The sequence below is a fragment of the Perognathus longimembris genome, chromosome 6 (assembly GCF_023159225.1).
Source record: "Perognathus longimembris pacificus isolate PPM17 chromosome 6, ASM2315922v1, whole genome shotgun sequence".
NCBI lineage: Eukaryota > Metazoa > Chordata > Mammalia > Rodentia > Heteromyidae > Perognathus > Perognathus longimembris.
In genome coordinates, this window is record NC_063166.1 from 69,299,522 (window position 1) to 69,324,190 (window position 24,669).

The 24,669-nt window shown below is 52.2% G+C and overlaps 3 protein-coding genes across 4 annotated transcripts; all 3 read right to left on the bottom strand.

Moving 5' to 3' along the window:
• Window positions 1-2: 2 nt before the first annotated feature.
• Mmp24os (MMP24 opposite strand) lies at window positions 3-3,005 on the bottom strand. Its single transcript, XM_048349071.1, has one exon. The coding sequence runs from the start codon at window positions 2,883-2,885 to the stop codon at window positions 2,733-2,735; it is 153 nt and encodes a 50-aa protein (XP_048205028.1). The 5' UTR covers window positions 2,886-3,005; the 3' UTR covers window positions 3-2,732.
• Window positions 3,006-3,943: 938 nt separating this feature from the next.
• Eif6 (eukaryotic translation initiation factor 6) lies at window positions 3,944-10,115 on the bottom strand. Of its 2 annotated transcripts, none has more exons than XM_048349074.1 (7): window positions 10,015-10,115; window positions 9,704-9,840; window positions 9,532-9,617; window positions 7,159-7,334; window positions 6,489-6,665; window positions 6,114-6,295; window positions 3,944-4,228 (listed from the first exon to the last, which is right to left on the bottom strand). In XM_048349074.1, the coding sequence occupies exons 2-7, from the start codon at window positions 9,808-9,810 to the stop codon at window positions 4,219-4,221; spliced, it is 738 nt and encodes a 245-aa protein (XP_048205031.1). In that variant the 5' UTR covers window positions 9,811-9,840; window positions 10,015-10,115; the 3' UTR covers window positions 3,944-4,218. The 2 variants fall into 2 exon arrangements, with proteins under 2 accessions (XP_048205031.1, XP_048205030.1); XM_048349073.1 differs by having other exon boundaries at window positions 10,007-10,115.
• Window positions 10,116-12,178: 2,063 nt separating this feature from the next.
• Fam83c (family with sequence similarity 83 member C) lies at window positions 12,179-17,096 on the bottom strand. Its single transcript, XM_048347461.1, has 4 exons — window positions 16,626-17,096; window positions 14,380-14,547; window positions 14,074-14,198; window positions 12,179-13,619 (listed from the first exon to the last, which is right to left on the bottom strand). The coding sequence occupies exons 1-4, from the start codon at window positions 17,094-17,096 to the stop codon at window positions 12,179-12,181; spliced, it is 2,205 nt and encodes a 734-aa protein (XP_048203418.1).
• Between the last annotated feature and the right edge of the window lie 7,573 nt (window positions 17,097-24,669).

The window sequence follows — 24,669 nt, forward strand, 5'->3', positions numbered from 1 at the left end:
GAGTGTGGGTTAGGGAGTGATGGTGGCTGTGTCCCAGGGTGGGTGTCTGGCACCCAGTTGCCAGGCTTCTGTCCTGGGCCTACTATCTCAAGGGAATAGGCCAGGGCCTATCAGGAGGCAGGGACCATACCAGGAGGAGCCCCTATGGTCACTGTACCCTGTGGTATCCATGAGATACCACAGCTCTGGTCCTGGCTGGGACCCAGCACCCTCTGTGGCAAGCCAGCACTAGCTCACATCCCCCACCTGGGAGATGCCACTAGTCCCGGTCACCTTCTGCCAACACCTGCTGGTCAGATGTCCCTCTACCCTTACCCCCACTGTCCTCCAAGGCTACAGGACCCCTGCTGCCAACATGATGGGCAACAAGCCTGGGTTTCTCCTGCTGGCAAATGGCAGATTCTTCAGGAACCCTGATCCACTTGTCAAGTCTCCTCTGTGACCCAGGATTTAAAGTCACATGCTGCAGGCGGGGCTGTGACCCAGCTGGGTCTAACAAGGACCCAGATGTCATATCGTGAATATTTAAATGTCCTGTCACTACTGTTTCAAGTCCCATTTTGCAAAGGCTGCTTAAGGCTTTAGATGAATTAGAGGTGATTGTCTTAGTGATGAGGCCAGCGTGGTGGTAGCCTTCCCCCAGGCGATAAGGACCAAGGTGCTGCTAAGGCCATGCTAGCATCCCAGAATTAACTGAGGTCCTCTCATGAGGCTCAAGAACTGGGGCAGGAACTGACCCTGTTTCCAGAGGCTGGACCGAGTTTGTGGTCATCCTCCATGCCCTTCTCCATTAACCCTGAGCCCAGCCCCAGCCTCCTGCTTGTAGCCTGACTAGTTAGGTGAGAGATGGCTCTAGAGATGACCACCACAGTCATGGCCTCGGAGCAAGGTGCGGCCTTCTGAAGTACTTAATGCCCATATCTCCAGCAACCCTGAGGCAACTCAATCTCTCAATCCAGAAGCCGTGTTTATGCTATGATCTTGGCCCTGGCAATCTAGCTTACTGGGCCCATTTTCCTGCATTCATTCTTAGGAAAAGGGTACCCCAACTGGTAGCAGCCCCAAATCTAGGGGCCTCCCTTTTTTACCTTCTTGGGCCCACTCTTCACTTGCTGGCAGGAGTTCCTAGGGCTCAGCCTGACTCGCTCCAGTCTAGCAGAGGGAGCCCTGCTTTGTCACTGAGAAGCCCTACGCAAGACCAAAGGGTGCAGTGATGATCACTGGCTCTCTGCCAAAGCCAAAAAGCAGCATCAGGCAGTCTTCAGGGTGCTGGCAGGGTCTCAGATGCCACCCTTACCCTCTGAGCCTGCATGGGCCTTGTCCCTACCCTGTGGCCTCTGAACTTTGGGTCGGCTTAGCCTGTAGCAAAGACAGGGACTCCTGCTGCCTTGGGAACTGTCAAGTAAAATCTCCTGTCCCAGAGGCTCCCATGTTAGTTCCACTGTGCCCCCCCGTCATCGTCATTCTGTTTTTTCTCATTTTGGCCAAGGGCAGGCTCCCTGGGGCAGGCGGGGAACAACTGCAGAGATATTAGTGATACATAGGTTTGTACAGCGTTTTATACTTTGCAAAGCACTTTATTAGCTCACACCTGTCCACTCACATGGAACTCATGTAGGCCCTTGAGAGGCCAAGGGTAACTTTTATCATACCCTCCGATGAAGCACAGAGAGGTTCTGTTACCTGCTTGGACCACCCAGTGGGCTGGCTAGGTCTTATGTCCCATCTGTGGACCTCTCTAGATCACTGTCTCCTCTGTCCATCCCTTCCTAGCCTCCTTCCCTGCCTCTTCCTGGTCCCACTCCACTCCTCAGGTTGGTGCTCTCACTTCTTGAAAGCTCTAGGCTCCCCAGGCTCCCCATGGCTTCCTGGTACTACAAGGCCAGCTAAGAAAGAGCAGGAGATGGAGGCAGGCAGCCCAAGCTGCAGATGTGAGGGATGCAGGGCCAGGCCCGGCGTGGGCTCAGCCGAGAGGCCTCCAATCTCGGATTCTCCTGCCTGTGGTCACCCATTTGTCCATCGCCCCAGGTCAGGGCAGTCAGAGGAGCAAAGCACCGGGGGGCCCTAGAGCCCAGCCCCCTCAGCCTGGGGAACATCACATTTCCATGTCGGTCACATTTTAAACTGATCAGCCTTTGTATAATGTTTTTTAAATCATTTCTAAATAAAACAAAAATATACAGTGTGTCATTTCGCTGGGGTATGAGCACAAAGAACAGGTTTAAGAGTAGGCTTAATTCAGGAGGGAGTGCTTCGGGATGCCTTATCTGCCACACCACTCAGTCATCCTCGGGTGGGGAGCAGCTGCTCGGGTAATGACGTCTCTAAGTCAATGCACATGGCATCAGGCCTGGGCCGCAGGTAGGAGCTCAGTTCTAGCAGTGAGCGTCAGACAGAGCAGGTGTTCATCAGCCTCAGGGTCTTACCAGAAAGCCTGGCCTGGATCTGGCTCTGTACAGGACCAGACAGGTGGAGAGGGGAGGTGTTGAACACGAAGATCGGAGCTGCGTTAGGGTGCAGGCTAGCAATGGAAGTTCGGGGTTGTTCGAGGTTAGATGGAGCCGGTAAGCCCAAGGCAGCTCTGGGGGAACTTCCAGCCCCCACGACCTCTCCGAATTGTCTTCCTGTCTCCCGGCACCGGCGTTGAGGGTCCAAGAAACACTGCGTGGAGAGAGAAGACAAGGGTTCTGCCAGGCTGGAGGAGCATGAGGACGGGGCGGCGGCAGCTCACATCAGTACCAGGGGGTGCAGACGATGAGAAAGCGCACGTCCTCTAGCTGCCCCCACGGGCCGGGTTCGGGCCGGGGCCCTGGCCCTGGCGGGGGAGGGGGCGGGGGCTGCGCCTGCTCCGAGGCGCCCTGGCCGCCGCTCAGTTGAGAGCCCATGGCAGGATGGGAAGACCGTCCGCTCTTTAACAGCCTAACCGGACGCCAATCCGCACCGCCCCTCCCCTCCCGCAGGCCTGCCGGTCAGCTGTGGGTCCCCGACACCCCGTACAGCCGCGCGCTAACGTGATGGCGTCACCGCGCCGACAGAAACCAGGGATTCCCAGCCCAGGGGCGGGACAATGGTACTGACCAATCCCGCCCAAGTACTCCGAGGCTCCGCCCACACGCTGCTCAGGTACTTACGTCGCGCTCCCCAGACTCACTCCCCAGCACTCTAAGCAGAAAACGATAACCCCACCCACCTTAGGTCACAGAGAATGTACCGGGGCCAGATGCCCAGCACTTACCGGGTCCTCCTCACTGGGGTAGGAAAGAAGTGGAAACACCAGGCCGGGGGCTGGTGGCTCCTATAATCCTAGCTGCTCAGGATGCTAAGATCCGAGGATCACAATTCAAAGCAAGACCAGGCAGGAAAATCCGTGAGACTCTACTTCCAATTAAACACCAGAAAGCGGGCACTGTGGCTCAAAGTGGTAGGGCACTAGCTTTGAGCAAAAGAGCTCAAGGACTGTGCCCAGGCCATGAGTAAGCCCCATGACAAACCCCCACTCCCCCCCCCCCAAAAAAAGTATAAAGATTACCAACTTCTAGAGAAACTCAGGACAGAAGTTGGGTGAAACGTGAGAACTAGTGTGAAAGGTGCTTCTTCCTCTTGCTCTGGAAGTCTAATCCTGATGAGGGTGAGGGCCGTGGGTGACAACCTCACACTTTTTTTTTTTCTTGCCAGTCCTGGGGCTTGAACTCAGGGCCTGAGCACTGTCCTTGGCTTTTTACTCAAGGCTAGCACTCTACCACTTGAGCCACAGCACCACTTCCGGCTTTTTCTGTATATGTGGTGCTGAGGAATCAAACCCAGGGCTTCAAGTATGAGGCAAGCACTCTACCAGTAGGCCACATTCCCAGCCCCCAACCTCACACAACTTTCACAGGACCATGGAACAGCTGGAGGTTGGGGAAGAGTTTGCACAAAGCTGAGGCCCACAAACAACACACTTGGAATGCTGAGAGGTATTTAATGCCCTTTAATGGGGTGGCATAGGAAAGCAAAACGCTCTCCAGGAGCCACAGGGACTGACAAGTCAGCATGACATGGCAGATTTCTGAGTAACAAGATTCAAGAGATGGCACAGGTGAAGACAGCCCGGGCAGTCCGTCAGTTCCGGTGACTTCTCTGCTACACCTCCCTGCCAGCATCTGGTACAGACAAGCCGAAGCAAGAATAGAGAGCTGAAGTCCACGCAGGCGCTGGCAGAACAGCATAAAAAGTGACTCATGTGAGGCTGCAGAGAGAAAAGGTGGCTTTGTCAACATGTTTCACAGGGCACACCTTGCCCCACCCCTAGACCTTTGTTCTAGCATAAGCCCAGAAGGCTACACTCTCGGCCCCACCTGGTCCTGTTCAGGTTCCAGGTGTGACTACAACCTAATGCCACAGTCCAGTCTAGAATACAGTGCTTAAGGAGTAAAAATACTACTTTCTGCAGGGTGTAGTGGCTCAAACTTGTAATGCTAGCTACTCAGGATGCAGAAGTGCAGAGAAACTCAGTTCAAAGCCAGCCTAGGTGAAACGTTCTCAAGATGCCAGCTCTGAATCAAGCCAGAATCTCAGCTACTTTAGAAGTATAAACAGGAGGCCAGCTTGTACACATATTTGAGACCCTATTTGAATAGATTTATAAAGCAAAAAGGTCTGGGAAATGCTTAAATGGTGAAGTGCCTGCCAAGCAAATGCAAGACCATGAGTATAAGAAAGCAATTCTCTTGTGCACTCAGATGGGCCAACTTACCCAACAGCTTATTCATAAACGATAGCTTCAATTGTGTGCTGAGGATTCACACCTGTAATCCTAGCTACCTAGGAAGCAATGATCTGCAGATAGAGGTTCAAAGCCAGCCTGGGCAGAAAATTCCAAAGGGCTCCAATTAATTGGCAAAAGCCTCGAAGTGGAGGTGTGGATCAAGTGGTAGAATACCAACTTTAAGTGAAAAAGAACAAGAGCTCAAGGACTTATATTCAAGCCCTAGTACTGGTAATGCAGGTGTGCACACAGGTACCACACTTACACCAGAACTTTGGCAAAAAGAACAAGGAGACTCAGAGAAAGTGACATGCCCAAACTACAAGTCCTTCAGTGGTCAGGCTGGGGCCAAAACTTAGGCCTTCTTTTCCAGAACTCTCCTTTATGTTAACAAAATACAAAAGGCCACAAATACAAGGCTAGAAGACAGATCTACTCTCTGAGATTAATAACATACTTCTTTGTTGTATTCAATCTGGCAGCTTCACCATGAAGTTCATGGCACCACAAACAAACCACTACCAAAAACCAGAGGCTGAGGAGTATTTGCTTCCTTTACAATACCTATCCTTTAACTTTCCAGGTGAGGACTACTACAGAAAATGCTGACCCGTCAGTGTGGGTTACTAGCAATTCTGCCTGACTTTTAAAACTTCTTCTTTTTTTTTTTTTTTGGCCAGTCCTGGGCCTTGGACTCAGGGCCTGAGCACCGTCCCTGGCTTCTTCCCCCTCAAGGCTAGCACTCTGCCACCTGAGCCACAGCGCCCCTTCTGGCCGTTTTCCATATATGTGGTGCTGGGGAATTGAACTGAGAGCTTCATGTGTAGGAGGCAAGCGCTCTTGCCACTAGGCCATATTCCCAGCCCCTACTTTTAAAACTTCTTAAAGCTTTACTGTTAAATACAGAATTTTATTAGTTTTAGGAGGCATTGATTATAAAGTTTCAGAAACTTAAGGAATCTTTATTCTTTAAATGATTAAGACACTTCAGAATCTCTAGGGTTAGGGATCCATTTTTGTTTTTAACTCAGAAAAATCCAAATTGCAATATTCTTGCAGTATCCACCTCCAACCATTCAAGAATTCCCTTAGGTATGTATGGAAGGAACTAGCTGAGAGTACTAAGAAGTCTCACCACTTTCCCTTGCCAATAGTTCAGACATAAACTGTAAAACATGGTCAATGATCAAGTAAGATGTAGCATAGGAAAAGTGTGCCTCCAGAACTGAGTATTTCAAGATGAGCAGACACCCAAGAACTGTTTGCTGGCTTTATCCTATCACTACTTAGCAGCTTCTCAATCTAGGCTGCATCTTCTTCCCCTACCCTCAAAGGCAAAATAAGCCCCTACAATAGCCCCAGATACCTGTCAATGAGGGAATCCCGCATGCTAGTGGCAATGGTGCTCGGCTGCGCTTCGTTCAGCTTGAAGACACTCTCAACCACGGACAGCTCTGTGCTGGTTGTGTCCAGGCCGCAAAAGGCACACCAGTCATTCACCACCATCCCAGCAGCAATCACCTCGCTCCCTCGGTTTACCGTGCCCGCCTGCCAAAGGACGGGCTCAGCATGGAGCGTGGCCCCGACAGCCAATCCCTGCCTCCCCAGGGTGTCTGCTCCCAGGCTTGAAGCTCCAATCCCAAAAACAAAGTAAAACAGATAATAAATAACCAGATTCTCAAACAGTGGGCAAACATCTGCCTCGGCAGGAGATGGGGGTTCAGAAAGTAGGAATGCTCACCACAAGGGGGACCTGAAGAAGAGAGGACAGCTCATCCTGGTCTTCAATTGAAGTTTTGGGGTGCACCAGCCCTCCTTGATTGCTGAAAACACAGTAGCTTCCTACTAGCACCTGGTCAGCAACTGTCTGTCTGAAGACTTCTACCTTGAGCACATCAGCCAGAATCTCTTCTGTCTCCTGTTGGCCAAAGGTACCTCTGCTCCAGGTCTAGAACACTTAGAGGGCTCTGCAAGCCAAAACTCCTGAGAGCTTGGCTTCTGAGCCCTTATTTCTCCACAATGAGCCTGCATATGGTAGCATCCCTCAGACTGGGGAAAATACAGCTTACAGTAGGCCAGCTATGGAACCTCTAATGCCTGGGCATGCCCAGAACATATAGGGCTGGACTACACAGGCTGCCTTTTTTTCTCTATACCATAGCCCCCCACACTCCAGCTCAACTGTCAATCATCTATACTAGAAGGGCCAATTCCCTAACCCTAATGGATTAATGTCTACCCATCTTCTGATTATACAAAGGCCTTATTAAAACTACTCCTACAAGTATGTGAGGTTGAGAGGGCCAAGACAGAAAAAGAAACCACAAATGGGACCCCTACTTCTTGCCTCAGGGAAAGAACCACTAATGAGACTGGTCATGTGACTCTTGGGCCAAGTTAGGCTGCCTCACCCTGTCCAGGTCGGGGTGAACCAAGGCCACGTAGTCATTGCAGGTGGTAACATTGCCCAGAGCTGAGAGCCGCTCCTCCACCCGACGGATTTGCACTGAGTCTGGCAGGCAGTTCCGAATGTGCTGCAGTTCCTGGTCAGTGGTATTGTTGGGCACCAGGAGCCCATGCCTGTTCCCTGGAGAGAACCAAATTGGAAGGTGGGGCAAAGAAAAACCATGAACATGAAAGTTGCTTTCTGGGCTATAAGGACCACCCTTATGAGGAAACCACCACCCGGCAAAGCCCAGCTCATCTGGCTTCCTCAGGACAGTTTTAAGCTGAGATTCCAGCCCTCCAGCTCAAACCAAGGGAACCAGGGACTCTCTGGGAAAACTTTAGTGGCCCAGGGATCTATCCCAATAACCCTTGTCCCTTCCACCTTCATCAAACTAGGGTGGCAGTGAAGGGAGTTCAAGCAGGAGTAACATAAAGGTTCTTAAGCATTATAATTGTATCTTTCTACTTAAAAATCCAGCTAGCAGGGCTGGGGATATGGCCTAGTGGCAAGAGTGCTTGCCTCATATACATGAGGCCCTAGGTTCAATTCCCCAGCACCACATATACAGAAAACGGCCAGAAGTGGCGCTGTGGCTGAAGCGGCAGAGTGCTAGCCTTGAGCAAAAAGAAGCCAGGGACAGTGCTCAGGCCCTGAGTCCAAGCCCCAGGACTGGCAAAAAAAAAAAAAAAAAAAAAAAAAAAATCCAGCTAGCAGCACAGTCCTTCCTTTTTAAAGATTGTCAATATCAAGTGTTGGCAATATATGGAGGACGGGAAAGGCTTATATGCAAAAATGAAAAGCTTATATTTTGATCAGTGTAAACTGGCCAACTACTGCAGATAATTATCTGCATCTACTACAGCAAACAGCCATTGACTATGTCATCCCACTGCTAAGTATTATATATTTAGTGGAAATATAAACATATATGAACATCAATATTCCTAACAGACCAAATGGGAAATTGCCCAAGTGTCTGTCACTAGAATGGAATACACTGTGGCATACTTGTGTATTAAATTACCTGCATTATACAATAACATGTGGCAACTAAACCTCTACTTATCCCTTTAGACTACAATTCTCAACCTGTCTTTGAAAGGGCCATGGGCTAAAATCCCTCTTCTGTTAGAATTTGCTTCAAGTCCTCTGAATGAATATGGTAAGATGTTTTGTTGTTAAGATCAGGGTGTTTTTAGTGAATCAAAATACATGAGGCGGGCTGGGGATATAGCCTAGTGGCAAGAGTGCCTGCCTCGGATACACGAGGCCCTAGGTTCGATTCCCCAGCACCACATATACAGAAAACGGCCAGAGGCGGCGCTGTGGCTCAAGTGGCAGAGTGCTAGCCTTGAGCGGGAAGAAGCCAGGGACGGTGCTCGGGCCCTGAGTCCAAGGCCCAGGACTGGCCCCCCCCCCCAAAAAAAGAAAATGCATGAGGCCACCATAGATTAAAGAAAAAAAAATTAAGCCGGGGTGCTGGCGGCTCTTGCTTATAATCCTGAACTCCTCAGGAGAATGAGATTTGAGGATCAGGGTTCAAAGCCAATCTGAGCAGGATAGTCCGTGAAACTCTTACCTCCAATAAACTATCCCCCCAAAATGCCAGAAGTGGAGCTGTAGAGTGAGTGCTAGTGTTGAGGGGGAAAAAAAGCTCAGGGGCAGCGCCAGGCCCTGAGTTCAAACCCAAGGACAGGGAACCAAAACAATTAAGTGGGGGGAAAAAAAACACACAAATTTTTCTGTATGACCCCCGACATGCAACATGCAAAACTAAGAAACAAGGGGTGGCAGTAATGATACACAGATTAAAGAAAGGACCCAAAGCCTGAGTCAACAATGCTTTTAGAGTTTAGGAAGTAGGGATCTCAGAAATGTGGTAACGTGAATCTAAGATTTAGAGACGTGAATCTAAGAACAGGAGGTCTGGGAATCTTAGTCCCTCGTTTTACAGATGCAGAAACAAACGCTCAGAAGGAGGAAGCAACCAGACAGTAAACGAAGAGATGCAAATCCTCCTCCACCCAAGGCGTGGGACCTAGTTGAGGCTCAGCTTCCTCGAGGGCCGAATTAGCTCAATTCCTACCTCCCAGAAGCGTTAGGAAGGAGGAGTACCATCCAGGGCGAAAGCACTGAATTCACAACTACTCCCTAGCTGGGCGAGGGACCTTTGCCAGGGAGATTGCGACAGAAACTCCACAATCAACGAACGCGAGGCAGTAAAGGGGAGCCTGGAAACCCCCGGTCGAGCCACGCCGCGTGCTTTCCAGGAGTATGCTTAATGACTAGCGAGTGATCTGTGGCACTCTCCCCCGAAGTCCTCCGTCGGCCTTACCCACACACATGCGCCCGATGATGCGGCAGCCCGCGATGGACGCGTGCACCACGGGGATGGTATCGGAGAGCTCGCCCTCGAACACGCTGTGGGGACATGGACTCGGTGGTCACCGGCTGGCAGCCGGCCCCTCCCGGCACCCGGCCTCCCTCCCCGCCTCCGCTCGCCACACCTGTAGAAGTTCTCCGATCCGCCGATAGCCACCAGGCAGTAGGTGTTGGTGAGCTTGGCAAAGCATCCGATCTCACAGTTGTTCTCGAACGACGCTCGGACCGCCATGAGCGAGGCCTAAGGGCTGCGCGACCAGGACTTCGGGAAGAACAGATTCTCACCGGGACGCCGCTCCCCCGGCCCCGCCCCTCCCGGCCCCTCACACCTCGGGTCCCGCCCACTGGATCCTGCCAGGGCTTCCCGGTCCCGAATCCTCCCGCCCGCAACCGCGGGTCCCGGAACTGACCCTCGGGGCCTCCCTCATCTGCTCACCAAGGTTCCTCAACTTCCACACGCCGCGACTACTTAGCGCCCCCTAAACTGGTTTCCGTTTCCGCCTCGGACCGCAGGGACTTCCGGGAGAGCATGGCGTGTCCAACTACGCACGCGGCCACTCTAGCTCCACCTTCTGGATGGGCTCTATGATGGCCGAAGGGTCGGCCGCCGTCTCGCCAGGCTCCGCCCCCCGCCCCGCCTGAACACGCCCCCCCGCTCGCCTGGCCCCGCCCCCAGCATCCTTGCTTGCCTTGATTTGTTCGCTCATTCATTCGTGAGGAGCTTTGTAACTGGGAGGTGTAATCCTCCCAAGCCTGTGGAGCTGGTCAGATCCGAGGCCAGAGGGAGAGGAGGAGCCTGGGATGACTAATGGGATAAGGGGCAGGTGTAGGGGGGACTACATTGAGAAAGTGGACAAATCCAGATGGGTCATGAAAACAGAAATCCCTGATCTGGAGCAGAGGTGGAGTGCAGGACTGCGTGTTGAGATTTGGGGCTGATGCCTGAGGAGAACAAGACCAGGATCAAAAGGCTGGAGAAGCAGAGGAAAACAGGCTGAGGACTGTATTGGAAAGAGGAAGGATGGATGAAGCAGGAAGGGAAGGGGTCCAGAGTGGGTAAGGATGTGGGAATGACTGGCTTCCCAGTCTTCCCCAGTGTGCTTGGCCACCCATGCTCTGTCACTCACCATCTGTCCCTGGATAGTGGTGTTGGCCAAGGTCACTGCTCTCAGGGATGGAGTGAATTTAGCCTGCCTTTTGCAGAATCTATAAACTCTTCAGGGTGTCTCAGAATGTTGCAGAGGGGGGCTTGGAACCCCTTACCTCAAGTCCTCCTTGAAGCCATCCGCTCCTCCAAGGGACCTACTGTAATCAGCTCGATAATGCCCTGCCCAGCCCCAATCTGCTGTTTAGTTTCCTCAAGATATATCAGGCTGCTACTGGATCTAGCCATATCTGCCTTTATTGATATTTGTATTATGTATATGGTACCAGAAAGGTGGTAAGCTCAGGAAAAAAAGCCCACAACCTGAGGCAACCTGTGCTTCAAGAGACACTCAGCAGTAGTGTGTGTGTGCGCTGTATTTTACCTCCTTAGTTTACCCACTCTCCACTAAGCGCTCTTCTCACTTCCATTTGTCAAAAACTTCCCTGATCCTTCAAGGCTTGGTTTAAAGGCTTTTTCCTGTAAGCACTTTTGACCACTCCACCGTCTCCATGACTGACCTCTGTCCCTCTGCCCTTAATCTTCCACTTGATTCAGCTCTTACTCTCAAGTGCTTTATGCATTCAATCCTTACCTCCCAGGGTTGAAGTCTGACTTCTCTGTAGGTCCTATGGCTTGCCCAGGGCAGGACTGAGGACACAACTTAGTTGTGTGTGTGTGTGTGTTGGGTTGTGTACATATTTATAATTTATGAATGCTAGAGGAGTCTATAGTGTGCACTGAATACCTGTGTTTGTGTACTCATTTTGCCAGGTGATATTTATTGATTACCTGCAGTTCTGAGTATTTGAGTTAATCACCTGGGCTTGGGTGTACCTACTCTTTGCTTCTATGAATATACAGTTGGTGGTGTGTGTCCTGTCAGTGCTGTGTATATTACATAGACATTTGGGAGCATCTCTGTAGTGCTTGTAGTTTGTATACATAGGGACACATGAATTGCTAAGATTTTCATATTTATGTGATCTTTGGAGTTGGGGATATAGTCTGGCAGAGATCTTTACTCTACCATTTTCCCTGTACCTGCCTCTCTGTAAATCATCCAAATTCTCTAGGTCTCAGTTTCTACATTCATGGAAACAAAGGATAATACCTGTTTTTCTGTAACTATACACCAACAAGAAATCCATCTGATAGAATGATATAAGGATAAAGGATGCTAGAGTAATTGCTGTGATGTGTCCAGCGGCATACAGTAGGCATTCAACAGTTCTGATTTCCATTTCCTGACTCTGTGTGTGTGTGTGTGCATGCACCTGTATTCACATAAGAATCTTGAGACTGGAGAGTGTCTGCCCTGGGCTTCTAGGTGCTTCCCCTCCCCTCCCTATGCTGTTCTGGCTTCACACTTCCACCTTCGCACCTCAGAGTGTGAGATATGAGCAAGTCAAGTCTCAATAGATGAAAGAAGGATCTGTCCCTGATGGGAGCAGGGCTAGGACTCAAATCGACTTCGGAGCAGCTTGAACTTGGACTTGTTGTACTTAGTGATGAGGTCTAGTTTGCTGTGGCCCAGAGTCATCCGTTTCTCAGGTGCGAAAGGGTCATGACTACTACCATTGTGATTGCCACCTGGGGGCTCCGCGGGGAGGCTGGGCTCAGGTCCTGGCCTGGCACCCTGCAGTTGATGATACTTGGTGATGAGGTCCAGCTTGCTATGGCCCAGAGTTCGCCGCTTCTCATCCCCAGTGCCCACTCCCATCATGCGAGCAGGGCTTGGTCCTGGCAAAGCACTGGGCCCAGGCCCCTCACTCCGGAATGGGCCAAACTTGGTGATGAGGTCCAGCTGACTGTGGCCGAGGGTCTGCCGTCGCCCGTCTAGACCTGGCTTGCCAGGCCTGGCTGAGGAGTTGGCTTCTGGGGGTACTCTGGAGCCCTTAGCCTTAGGGCTCTGTGTCTGGAGATCCAGCTGACTGCAGCTAGGATTTGGTGACAGCCTTCTATCCTCGGAGCCTGGGCCAGCAGTTCTGAGGGAACCTGACTCCGGGGCAGCACCAGCACCCTGACCTCGAGACAGGAGATCCAGCTGGCTGTAGCTCCGGCTCAGGGACACCTGCCTGCCATCTGGGACTTGCTCACCAGGTCGTACAGAACTTGAGGTGGGGGCAACCTCAGAATCAGTCCCTCCTGCGTCTCGGGCTCTAGGGAAGGGGACCAGGAGGTCCAGCTGACCATGGCTCTGACTCAACGATGCCTTCTTCTCCTCTACTGTCTCCAGGGGTGTGCCAAAGGCCCAGCGGCCTCGTGAGGGGTTGGGCTCGTGGCTTCCTGGGAACCCATTCTCTGGGAGCTGGGACAGGGCTGGGCCCCCCCGGGAGAAGTGGAGAAGGGGTCGGGGGCAGGGGAGAAGAGGTGACCTCGCTGCCAAGCTTGAGGAAGTGGCACTACTGTGGTTGAGAGCAGGGGAGGACTGGGACCATGGGGATGTCCCCAGCTTGCCCAGGTTGGCTCTATAGGGCCCAGGAGGGGAGCCCTGGTGAGGGTCTGACAGCTGGCGATGCAGAGAGGGCTGGCCACCGGTGTCTGGGCGGACAGGGCCTGGCGAGGAGGACCCCAGCCCCTTTTCACTGCAGCCACCACCTCCGGGTAGAGCCAGGTAGGAGGAACGGCCCATGAGTGGGGAGCACTTGACGCTGCTAAGGCTGGTGCCCGAGGGTGAGGAACACGGGGGGCTTGGGTTCCCAGGCCCCAAGGTCAGGGCCCCTGGGGGAGGCTGTGGCGCACAGGGAGAGAGCAGATCCTCGTTGCTCCAGAAGCCCTCCACCGGCTGCGACTCAGCATAGAGACAGCGGAACTCCCGGTCGAAATCTTCCACGATGCGGCCCCTCAGCTGCATCACCAGGCTCGTATGGGCTTGGCTGCAAAGCCAGGTGAAGCTGAGGATGGAAGAGCGGGGGTCACGGTCCCACATGCACAGCCTGGGGCTGACGGGAGAGCAGGCCAGCAATGGGCCAAGACTCCATTCCCCCTCAGCTCTGATTCCAGAGTCTGCTTGTCCTGACCCTACCTGAATGCTTGGGCACACGGTTGCCCACCTCAAAGGCCCCCACTAAACCAGCATTGAGGATGCCCCAAAGTCCCTTCCCCGCCCCTATGCGACAGCTACTTCCTACACGAAGGGCATTCAAAGGAATCTTCCAGCACAGCGGCCTCCTCCAAGACCAACGTACTCCCACGCCTGCCTGGGCCCTGCCTGGTGCCTTGGCACACAGCAGGTGCTGGAGACATGTGGGAAGGGATGGATGGAGACACATTCAGAGCGGTCAAATCTGAGGCACCCACACCAGTCCCTGGCACAGGCCCCGGCCCCTTGCCCGCTCCCTCACTTACCTGTAGCTGCCCGCCACCACCTGCTCGCAGTCGATGATGATAAACTTCTCCAGGGCCTTCCCCGTGAAGCGGCGGCCTGCCTTGCTGCAGTACGTGTCCCCACACGTACTTCGCACACGCATGTTCTGGGCCAAGGGTGGACAGAAGTTGAGAGGGTCATTTTTCAGACAGTGGGGCTCAAGGCCTGTGACCTCAAACAGCTAAGGGAATCCAGTGTTCCACTCCCTTCCATTATCCCAGGGCTCCCTGGGGACCACCAGCTGGTTTTTCTGCCCTTCTGAGTCCCTGCCCGTGGCCCACACTGACCGGCAAGTGCCCTCCATTGAGGTCCATCTTGTAGCACATCTCCAGGAAGTGCCTTAGGTTCTCTTGAGCCAGGAGAAGGTAGACAGGGACCCCACGCCGGCTGGAGGCCTCGATGAGATCACACAGCAGCTCCATGTCAGTGAACACGTCCATCACCACAGCCACTACCTGCAAGAGGGAGAGAGAGAGAGCTCAGCACGTGCCAGCTTCTACGCAAAAGCATGGGACCAAAGACCAGGAGGCCGGGGCCTGCAGGCACATGTGTCTACGATGGGATGTTAGTAGTGCCACTTGGATACGAGTGAAGAATTGACAGTCTCAAATCCCTGGTGGTTTAAAAAATCGTGTGTGTGTGTGTGTGTGTGTGTTTCTGTGGACACAGTTTGTCATCAGATTGATGTCTGTAAACCAACTATGTGAATTCAGAGCCCTAGTCTACATTGAGGTCCACCGAGGGGAGGAGGAAGAGGCAGAGCCCACACCTGAGTTCCCAGGTGGGTTCTTCATGCTCACCCCACTACTAGCAGCCATGGCTCTGACCCAAGGACTCTGCGTGAGGCTCCCTTCTCAAGGGAGAGAGCTTCGGGCCAGAGCTGGAGTCCTCGGGGCCTTCACCATACATAGCTTTGGTCGGCCTGTGAAGCTGCGAAGGTCTGGTGTGACACTTGGGCTCCCTTAACTTCACCATACCCAGGGGAACGGAGTTTTCTACTCAGTTGCAGGCTAGGGCTTGTGCCCTTTCTCCCGTAGGGGCCCACGTAAGTTCTGCAACCCAAACATCTGCATCTCCAGCCATCCATTTTTCCCATTGCATCTACTTGCTAAAGGTGCCCTCCTGGGAAGGGTCTGAAGGCTAGAGGGGCATACAGAACTCAACACTGCAGCTGTGGAACAAGAGAGAACCGGATCCAAACCCAAACACTGCCACTTCCTAGAGCTAGGGTCTTGGGGGAATGACTTCACTTCCGGGAGCCGCCTCTGTGGAGTGACAACTGCCTGTCAGAGTTCCAGGGAATTAAACGTGAAAATGCTCAGTAGACAAGAGAAGCTCAATATGCCTTCCTGCTGCCTTCTTAGCAAATGAAGACATTGGGCCACAGGGAAAGGAAGCATTTCCAAGGTCACTCTGGGCCTCAGTGATAGCTCAGCGCAGGACCCTGGCTCCTAGCCCTGGAGCAGAGGGATCTAAATGTGGATGGACAGGCAAGGCACAGGAATGGAGGAGAGGAGCAGGACAGGCGGGAAAGATCAAAGGGAGACAGTGAGACAACAGCCCCACTAATTACCCCCATTTCCGATGCCAATCGGGCCCAGCACTCCCCCGCCTGGGGTGCAGGCAGGCTTGCCAGCAAGGACCTGGGGGTTACCAGTAGGATCGTGGCATCCTGGGCTCTTGGTCTCTACAGCAGGTTATCCCTATCTCAAATTCTACCAGAGGCCCTTGTGTCCATTCCCCCTGTCTCGAGTAGGGGTCAGAAGATCAGTCATGGAGTTATATTGGAGCCTTCCCAAGCATGTCTGTGTGCTCTCATGATTGCTTCTCTTCCCCTTGAGCCCAGAAGCTTCTGCTTCACTCCTTGGTGCAGAGCTAAGCCCTTAGCCCTCCAGATGGTGCAGAAGCCTATGCACGGCCCCCTCCTCCCATCCCCGCTTCCCTGATTCAGGTCCAGCTCGTTATCCTGTGCTGCATCTTCAGCTGGACAAGGGCCAGCAGGAGGAGGAGGCTGAACCACGGCTTAGAATCTGAGTCTGGGAACTCACTCTCTCCAAGAGCCTAACCCCGTGACCTCCCAGGGCAATTCTCAGCAACTCCTGGCCTTGGGTTCCTCCTCTGTAAGTCAGGGAGGTAGCTCAGATGTTAGATTCTTCCTTGAGATCCTTGTAATAACTAATAGAAGCTAATCACATGTTCTTAGTTTGGGGTTTATAAATTTTAGGGAATCTGAGGAAGGTTATGGATCCCTTCCTAAGAAAGATAGAATTCACACAATTTCATATGCCCTGTCAGGGGTAGTATGGAGCTCTGGAGGTCCCTGTCTGCTCTTTATCTGTTAATATTCTTGGGCTGCCAAGGAGGGAGGAGGGAAATAGAACACACACTTTCTTAGCAGCTTGCGATCTCCTACGAGGTCAGAGCTTGTACTCCCAGCTCCACTGTGAGGCCTTTTGGCCTGTCCCCATTTCCTCCCTGCACCCTCTTCCCCACTCTTCCCCACCCCTGTGAAATGAGTGGGCCAGACCCTTACCGTGCGGGCCTGGCTGAAGAGGAAACGCAGCAGGTCTTTGATGTTCTTGGCTTTGTCCCTCTGGAAGTGGACCACAGCCTGGGTAGGGCTGAAGCCTGTGGCTTGTGGAACCTCAGGCCAGCCCAGATCTAGGTCTGGGGGGTCTACATCAGAAGCCATGGGAAAGTAGGTTCCTGAAGTGACTTCCGAGAGCAGGCTGAGCCGGTCGGGTCCCGAGGCCTCTGCTCCGGGGGCCTCGCTGAGCTCAGGCCCTCTGCGCACATGACTGCTCATGTAGGCCACGTCCAGGGCGCTCAAGAAGGGCAGCTCCCGTTCCTCAGAGATGACCCGCAGGTAGGCAGCCTCACCCCGCTCCAGGAGGGCATCGGCGGCCAGCCGAGCCGCCTCGCTGTGCTGCAGCACCAGCGGCGAGCTCTCCCGCCACCAAGGCCTCTTCAGCTCCTCCACGCGGCCCCGCAGAGGCCCCGCCATGCCCTGCACCTTTCGTGCCTCACCCGCCGGTGGGCTCCATGACTTGCCCCTGGCTTTGCTGCAGCAGGAAGAAGACTCCAGCACCACCACAGCCTGCCTGTGTGTGGCACCCAACTCTTTTCCTCCCTAAGTTACAGTCACGCTCCGCCCCACGGCCCCCCGGGCCTCGGGAACCTGTCAGGTCAGCCCCACCTGTCTGCCTGTTGTTGGGACTCGCCTGCCCAGGGACGCCGCAGGGCCAGGTCCTGAGCACACACAGCTTCCTCCTTCCTTTCTCCTCCCCGCCCAGGCAACACCCACCCACCCCACCGGGCTCCTAGCAAGCCTGCACCCCCGACTTTCTAGGGACCAGCAGAGGTGGGGCAGGAGCACTGGGCCTGCTCAGAGTTACAAAGGCGGCGCACACACACACACACACACACACACACACAGTACACAATCCATGCATGTCTCAAGACACTCGGATGTACTGGCTGGGCACTGGTGGTTCACATCTGTAATCCTAGGTACTCAGGAGGCTAGATCTGAGGATCCCTATTGGAAGCCATTCTGGGCATACAAATCAAAGGTTCTATCAGCAGTTAACCAGTAAATAGCCAGAAGTGGAGTTGTGGCTCAAGTGATAGAGTGCCAGCCTTGAAAGAATTCAAGCCCCAGTACTGGCACATGCAGTATGACTGACACATAACCAATATGCAGTCTGTCTACAGGAAGACACATACAGGCCAAACATTTTGATCAAACTAACTCATATCAACAGACCCAAACCCTATAATGTAGAGCTGGCCATGACCCCACATTCGGCCCCTAGGACAGCAGTGCTGACAGCCCCTAGCCCCACCCTCACTTCCTCTCTAAGCCATCCATCCAAGGGCCTCGGGTAAAAGAGCTCACCCTTGCTCCCCAGAAAGGCCAGGACACATTGGAACGCATGTCCCCCAGGTTCCATCCACCCCAAAACTCAGCCAGATGGTCTGGAGTGACCTTTCCCACAGGTCCTGCATGCTCCCCCAGGCAGAGGGCTTGGAGAACGACAGCCCACCCCTCAGACACAGGTCCAGACGGCAGCATTCCCGCCGTCTTCAACTCTGAGGTTGCTCTCGGCCTGGGAAGAAAATACGACAGGCATTTGTGGTCAGAGTTCCACAATGTGGGATCTGACCATAGGAGGATGGAGGGTTTGTTCTGGAGAAGAGTGTTAGCAGCTGGGGGGAATGGGGGGGGGTAGTACCAATGGTAACCACCTTCCTACATAGGTGTGAAGCCGATTAAGAATGGGGAAGAGAGCAGGGTCCTAATGCCCCGCGCCTATCACTCTCACCCTGTCCAGTTCATTTGCTCTGCCATTGTCCCATACCACCACAGGCTCTTTGCACAGTGTAGAAAGTGGGACAAAGCCGGGCGCCAGTGACTCATGCCTGTAATCCTACTCAGGAAACTGAGATCCGAGGATTGCAGTTCAAAGCCAGCCCGGGCAGGGCAGTCTGTGAGACTCTTATCTCCAATTAACCACCAGAAAGCCAGAAGTGGCACTGTGGCTCAAGTGGTAGAATGTGCTGGCTTTGGGAGGAAGAGCTCAGGGACAGTGCTCAGACCCAGAGTACAAGCCCCACGACCAACAAAAAATAGAAGATAGATGCAGGGAGCCCAAGGAAGACATAGGGGAGCCACAGGGGCTGAAATGATTCCATCCTATTCCAGAGTGCAGGGGCCGAAACGAGAGCACCAGGCCCTGGAAGGCGGGGGGGGGGGGGGCTCTTCTGTGGGTGTGGGGAGAGCTGGGTGAACAAGGCAAGGCCAGGCCGTGGGAGGATGAAGCAGTGGGGGAGGAGGGGTGGCAGGGCCCTCATTAGGGCCTTATCTCCGTATTTGTTTGAAGGGGAGAACCAGGGTCTTATCTGAGTTGGAGAAGGGCTTCCCTGGGACGGGGAGCAGGCATGCTTTTGTGTTGCTTACCTAGTTATGTTTGTCCCTGTTGTGTATGCCAACCTTATGGTACACACTTTTGGCTCTGTGTCGTGTGTGTAAATAATATATATGTAATCGTTTGAAATGTTTTTCAGTGACATTAAGCACATTTATACCACCGCCACTTACCTGCAGAACTCTTCATCTTAGAGAACTAAAACCAGGCATGCTGGCTCATGCCTTTAATCCTAGCTACTCAGGAGGCAGAGATCTGAAGATCTGGGTCCAAAGCCAGCTGAGGCAGGAATGTCCATGAGACTCTTATCTCCAATTAACTACCAAAAAGTGGGAAATGGAGCCGTCTCTCAACATTGCTTTGAGCACAAAAGCTCAGGGACAGTACCCAGGACCTTAGTTCAAGCCCCAAGACTGGTGTGTGCGCACACACACACTAAAACTACCCACCCATGAAATAATAAGTCCTTATTTCTCCTTTCCCACCTTGCCCTTGGAAACCACATTCTACTTTCTGTGTATGAATACAGGGGACTGCACTTTGGGGGACTCATGTAGCATTTGTGTTCATGACTGCCTTCTTTCACTTAGCATAATGTCCTCAAGGTTCATCCATGTAGCATGTGTCAAAATTTCCTTTCCAGTGGGCTGGGAACGTGGCTTAGTGGTAGAGTGCTTGCCTGGCATGCATGAAGCCCTGGATTTGATTCCTCAGCACCACATAAACAGGAAAGGCTAGAAGTGGCGCTGTGGCTCAAGTGGTAGAGCTCTACACTTGAGCAAAAAGAATCTCAGGGACACAGCACCCAGGCCCTGAGTTCAGGCCCCAGGACTGGCAAAAAAAAAAAAAAAATTCCTTCCAAGGCCAAATAATATCCCACTGTATTTTTCATATCCACTCATGCAGCAGTAGACATTTGAAGTGTTCCCATTTATTGGCTCTTGTAAATAATGCCAATAGAAAGAACATAGAGGTTCAAAATTGGCTCTGTACTTTACCTCTGTTCCCATTTGTATGCAATACTTTTTATTTTTTGCCAGTCCTGGGCTTGAACTCAGGACCTGGGCACTGTCCCTTAGCTTCTTTTGCACAAGGCTAGCACTCTACCACTTGAGCCATAGCGCCACTTCTGGCTTTTTCTGTTTATGTGGTGCTAAGGAATCAAACCCAGGGCTTCATGCATGCTAGACAAGCACTCTACCACTAAGCCATATCCCAGCCTCTGCAATATATTTTTGTAAGTAAAAAAAAAAATCTCATTTTGTAAGTTAAAAAAAACATTATCCAATGTATATTCTACAACATTAAGAAGAGTGAGGGAGGGGCTGGGAATATGGCCTAGCAGTAGAGTGCTTGCCTCGTGTACAGGAAGCCCTGGGTTCAATTCTTCAGCACCACATAAATAGAAAAAGCCGGAAGTGGCACTGTGGTTCAAGTGGCAGAGTGCTAGCCTTGAGCAAAAAGAAGCCAGGGACGGTGCTCAGGCCCTGAGTTCAAGCCCAGGACTGGCAAAAAAAAAAAGCAAGCAAAAAAAAAAAAAAAAGAAGAGTGAGGGATAGGTACGGGAGAAATGAGAACATTGAAAGGGATAACATTGAGATATATTCACAAACTGCTTTGTTAAATAGCAACTTTGTATAACTACTTGAAGATGAAAAAGAAAAAAAATCATTGATAATTTCCTAAGTTTCAACTAAATACACATTGATTGTGCACGTACATTTTCAGAGGGGCACCTGTGCTGGGCTGTACGCATCTGTCCTGTCTGTGATTGCGTGCCTGCTAGGCTGCGTATGAGCATCTGGACCCCGTCAGAGGCTGTGCCCGTGCAGGCCACAGGAGGATGCATGCTGAATGTCTGGCCCTGGCCTCTGTCTCTGGTCTTCAGTGCTCAGTGTATGTACAGGGAGGTCCATGGAGAGGGCAAGGGTGGGAAGACTGAATGGAGGAGACGAGGGTCCCAGCAATTCCTAACATTATGGTAATAATAGTCTCCCCAGAACTGCAGGACTGGCTTGTGGCTGAGTGGATAAAGGGCAATGAGAAGGTAGACAGGTGGCTCCTGACCTTGGAGGTGGGCCTCGGGGTGCTGGCCCAGGGTGATGGGAGCCATCGGGCAGACTCAAGTCCAGCCCCTGGCTGTTGTGCAGTGGGGCATAGGCCCCTAATGACTGTTATTAAGATGAAGGAAAATATTTCCCTGTCCAGAGGGTGTGTCAGGCGCCTGCCTGGCATTGCTGGGCCTTGCTAGGGGCCATTTAGCCTCATCTGTTGTCTATCCCCAGCTGAGTGGCGCCTGGGCAGGTGTGTGTTGTGTGGAGGCGATGGGAGCAGAGGCTGGTGCAGCGCTCCAGCTGCAAGTTGCTCTCATGTTAGACTGACTGGGCCAGGGGACAGCCACAGTGCACCCAGTGCCCTGATCCAAGAGCTGGAGAGACGAAGGGATAGGTAGTAAGAAATCCTAAGACTAGCTTGAGCTAGACAGTAAAGATGAGGACGATGTTGTCGTTGGGCCTGGTGGCACTGCTTAGGATGCCGATACTCAGGAGGCTGAAGCTGGAAGATCTCAAAGTGGAGTCTGGATGGGGCTACACATTAAGACCATGTCTCAAAACACAAAGATGAGCCGGGCGCTAGTGGTTCACATCTGTAATCCTAGCTACTCAGAAGGCTGAGATCTGAGAATAGCAGTTCAAAGCCAGCCTGGGTGGGAAAGTCTGTGTGACTCCAGTTAAAACCACCCGAAGTGGCTGTGTGGCTCAAAATGGTACAACACTAATTTTGAGTGAAAAAGCTCAGGAACAGAGCCCAGGTCCCAAGTTCAAGTACCATGATGGAAAAAACAAAACAAAACAAAAGCCCCACAAAGATGAGGAAACGTAATGCAGAATGGCAAGCGGGGTATTGCAGGTGCTAGAGGAGAGCCAGGATGCCCCAGAAGGAGGCGGGGCCTGAGATACAGGGTGACTTGCTGGGAGGAAGGCCTTCAGAGCCACGCCACGGAGAGCCTCGAGGGGCCTTGCTATGCATGATGACACAGAGGTTGGGAAGGTTCCAAAACAGTATTTTAGGATAGCAGGAAGCAGCCCCAAGGGGAAGAGTGGCTCAGAGGAGCAGCCTCCCAGAAGCAGCTCCAATGACTGACTCACTGTTTACAGAGAACCACATAGGTCTTCAGGAGACCAGGATTCAGAGTTCTGGTATCCTGAGCTCTCCCCCAGGGCTTGGGACCCAGGGACTACGGTTGTGCCACTGGACTGAGTCACAGACCCCTGCTTGGAACAATGGTTCTGCTGCTTAACCAGTGAGGCCAAGTTTTCTGAGTCACAAGGGTTGCATCTCTAGTTTTCTTCACTAAGTTGTAATAACTGTGCTAATCTGATTATTTGCTTAGTACCTGTTGAATTTCAGAGATTTTCAGGCTGTGAAAGGGCACAGGCCAAGTGAAGACAAAGCAATAACCAGCTGCTCCTATCTTTGGTCTTTCTAAAGACTGGCCTTGAAGACCAAGATGGCTACTGGCCCTATCAGTAGGGTGGAGTTAATCCCTTCTACCCACTTGGGGATCTGGCTTCTCATCCTATCCCAGATCAGGGAGACCAGTCCTGTCTCCTGCACACGTATGCATACTCTCGAGTTCACATACCTCCCCAGCACACTGGACCTTGTGTTAGCATTGTTTCACAAAGGTCTAGGTCTATAGTGATGACGGGTCTCATGCTTTTGCCCATGTCTTCCTCCCCTCCACCCTGTGCTCCCATCCACTCATCCCATCCCCTCCAGTGGCGGGAAGTCCATCCCACTTACATTTCCACAAGAGGAGGGCGGGAGGGGAAGTGTGAATTGGACCCTCCTCTTCCATGTCCTCACTCCTCTCCTCCCTGTGCTGTCATTAGTCCTATTATAGACGAAGAGGAACAGGAAATCCCACCCCTGCAAGGCAAAGTGCTACCCTTTCATAGGAGGATGACAGAATGTCTAGCTCTGGGAGGATTTTAGCAAATCCATTTGGCTATGGAGCAAAACCTAGCTTTGTATGCATGCATGTATTTATCAGTCCTGGAGTTTGGATTCAGAGCCTGGGCGCAGTCCTTGAGCTTTTTCACTCAAAATTAGTGTTCTACCACTTGGAGCCACAGCTCCACTTTGTTTTGCTTTTGTAAGGACTGAGACTTTTAGCCATCTGACTTTGAATCTCAATCCTCAGATCTCAGTCTTCAGAATAGCTAGGATTGTAGGTGTGAGCTACCAGCACCCTGCCCAAACCTAATTTTTTACCCATAATACTGGTAGAGCTACTAGTTGGATGTCTATTTGGCTCTTTCCTTTTTCACGCCACTTCGAACTTGAGAGGAGTAAGAGGTATTATTGCCCAACGACCCCCTTGGCTCTTACTGTTGCAGCCAACTCCCCTCTTCTCCCTCTATCCAATCCACTCACCATGAATTTAATGCCTACTTTAAGCCAGCGCTGGGGGTTCAAAGATGAGGAAGAGTTAGACGTCTGCCCTGGTGAGGAAGGTAGACTCATACATATAAGCCACAGAGTAAACTGATGTAGAAACCAAGTACTTGGGATTTAGTGCTCATGACCACCTAGGAGCCATGTCCCCAATACCACCCTCTCAGCTAGACACAGCCCTTTTGGCGGGCTTGCTCTCAGCGAGGGGCCTGGGAGGTGAAAGAACAACTTTGGCTGAAGAAAAAGGCAAAGAGGAAGTGGTCAGCCCATGGATTCTGGTCCCTGTGAAATCTGGAGTGGGGCGTCTCAGGACCCGGCCACCTTACGGTCAAAGGATGGTTGAGCAGTCTTCCAAGTGCCTGAAATAGCTGCTTCCTCTTTGTATTTATTTATTTAGTGCCAGTCCTGGGGCTTGAACTCAGCGCCTGGTCACTGTCCCTGAGCTTTTTTGCTCAAGGCTAGCACTTAAGCCACAGCCCCACTTCCTGATTTTTTTCTTTTTTTGGTGGTTAATAGGAAATAGGAGTCTCATGGGCTTTCCTGCTCAGGCTGGCTTCAAGCTGCCATCCTCATATCTCAGCCTCCTGAGTAGTTAGGATTGTAGGCGTGAGCCCCTGGGCCCAGCTTAAAGCCGCCATCTTTACCGAGAATGTTTAACATCTTCCTGTTGCCTTGTTCATAGCCCTGATCTCCTCCTTTTCTTCCCTGGGCAATCTTGTGAAGAGCTTCGTGTCCCACATCTTCACTCATTTTCTACTTTCCACTCCCCAACTTTAACACTTCTTTCAGTCCTGACTGCCTTCCAGGCTTTTCTGAATTGGAACCCACTTGTGATTTTTCCAGTTAGTTGTGTTTATGCACACACCAGCCAAGACAGCTTTAGGGTTTTTCTTAATTGCAGCCCAAGTGCCCCTTCCTCTACCCAGAATGAGAAGCAGAGGGCTTGGGGCTCCGAGTCTGCAAGCTGGGCCAATGTGGGCCTCCAGCAAATCATTTCCCTCAGCTGTACCATGAATGGATCATACCTGGCAGGACCTCCCCAGAGGATTAAATGAGACAGATAACAAGTGAGAGCTTCTGTGCCCAGCGTGGACAGAGCAGACACTACCTAGATAGCAATTCTTTCTTTTAACATTTTTAGGTCAAATTGAAATCTTAAAGGTACTTGTTCATGCCATGGTCCAGGGT

Coding starts and splice junctions, on each gene's coding strand:
- Mmp24os (XM_048349071.1), bottom strand. CDS start 2,885: ATGGGCTCTCAACTGAGCGGCGGCCAGGGCGCCTCGGAGCAGGCGCAG.
- Eif6 (XM_048349074.1), bottom strand. CDS start 9,810: ATGGCGGTCCGAGCGTCGTTCGAGAACAACTGTGAGATCGGATGCTTT. Junction 6,666..7,158: donor TTCACCCCGACCTGGACAGG/GTGAGGCAGCCT, acceptor TTTGGCCAACAG/GAGACAGAAGAGATTCTGGC. Junction 6,296..6,488: donor TTCTTCAGGTCCCCCTTGTG/GTGAGCATTCCT, acceptor GTCCTTTGGCAG/GCGGGCACGGTAAACCGAGG.
- Fam83c (XM_048347461.1), bottom strand. CDS start 17,096: ATGGCGGGGCCTCTGCGGGGCCGCGTGGAGGAGCTGAAGAGGCCTTGG. Junction 14,548..16,625: donor TCTTCAGCCAGGCCCGCACG/GTAAGGGTCTGG, acceptor TCCCTCTTGCAG/GTAGTGGCTGTGGTGATGGA. Junction 14,199..14,379: donor TCAATGGAGGGCACTTGCCG/GTCAGTGTGGGC, acceptor CCCTTGGCCCAG/AACATGCGTGTGCGAAGTAC.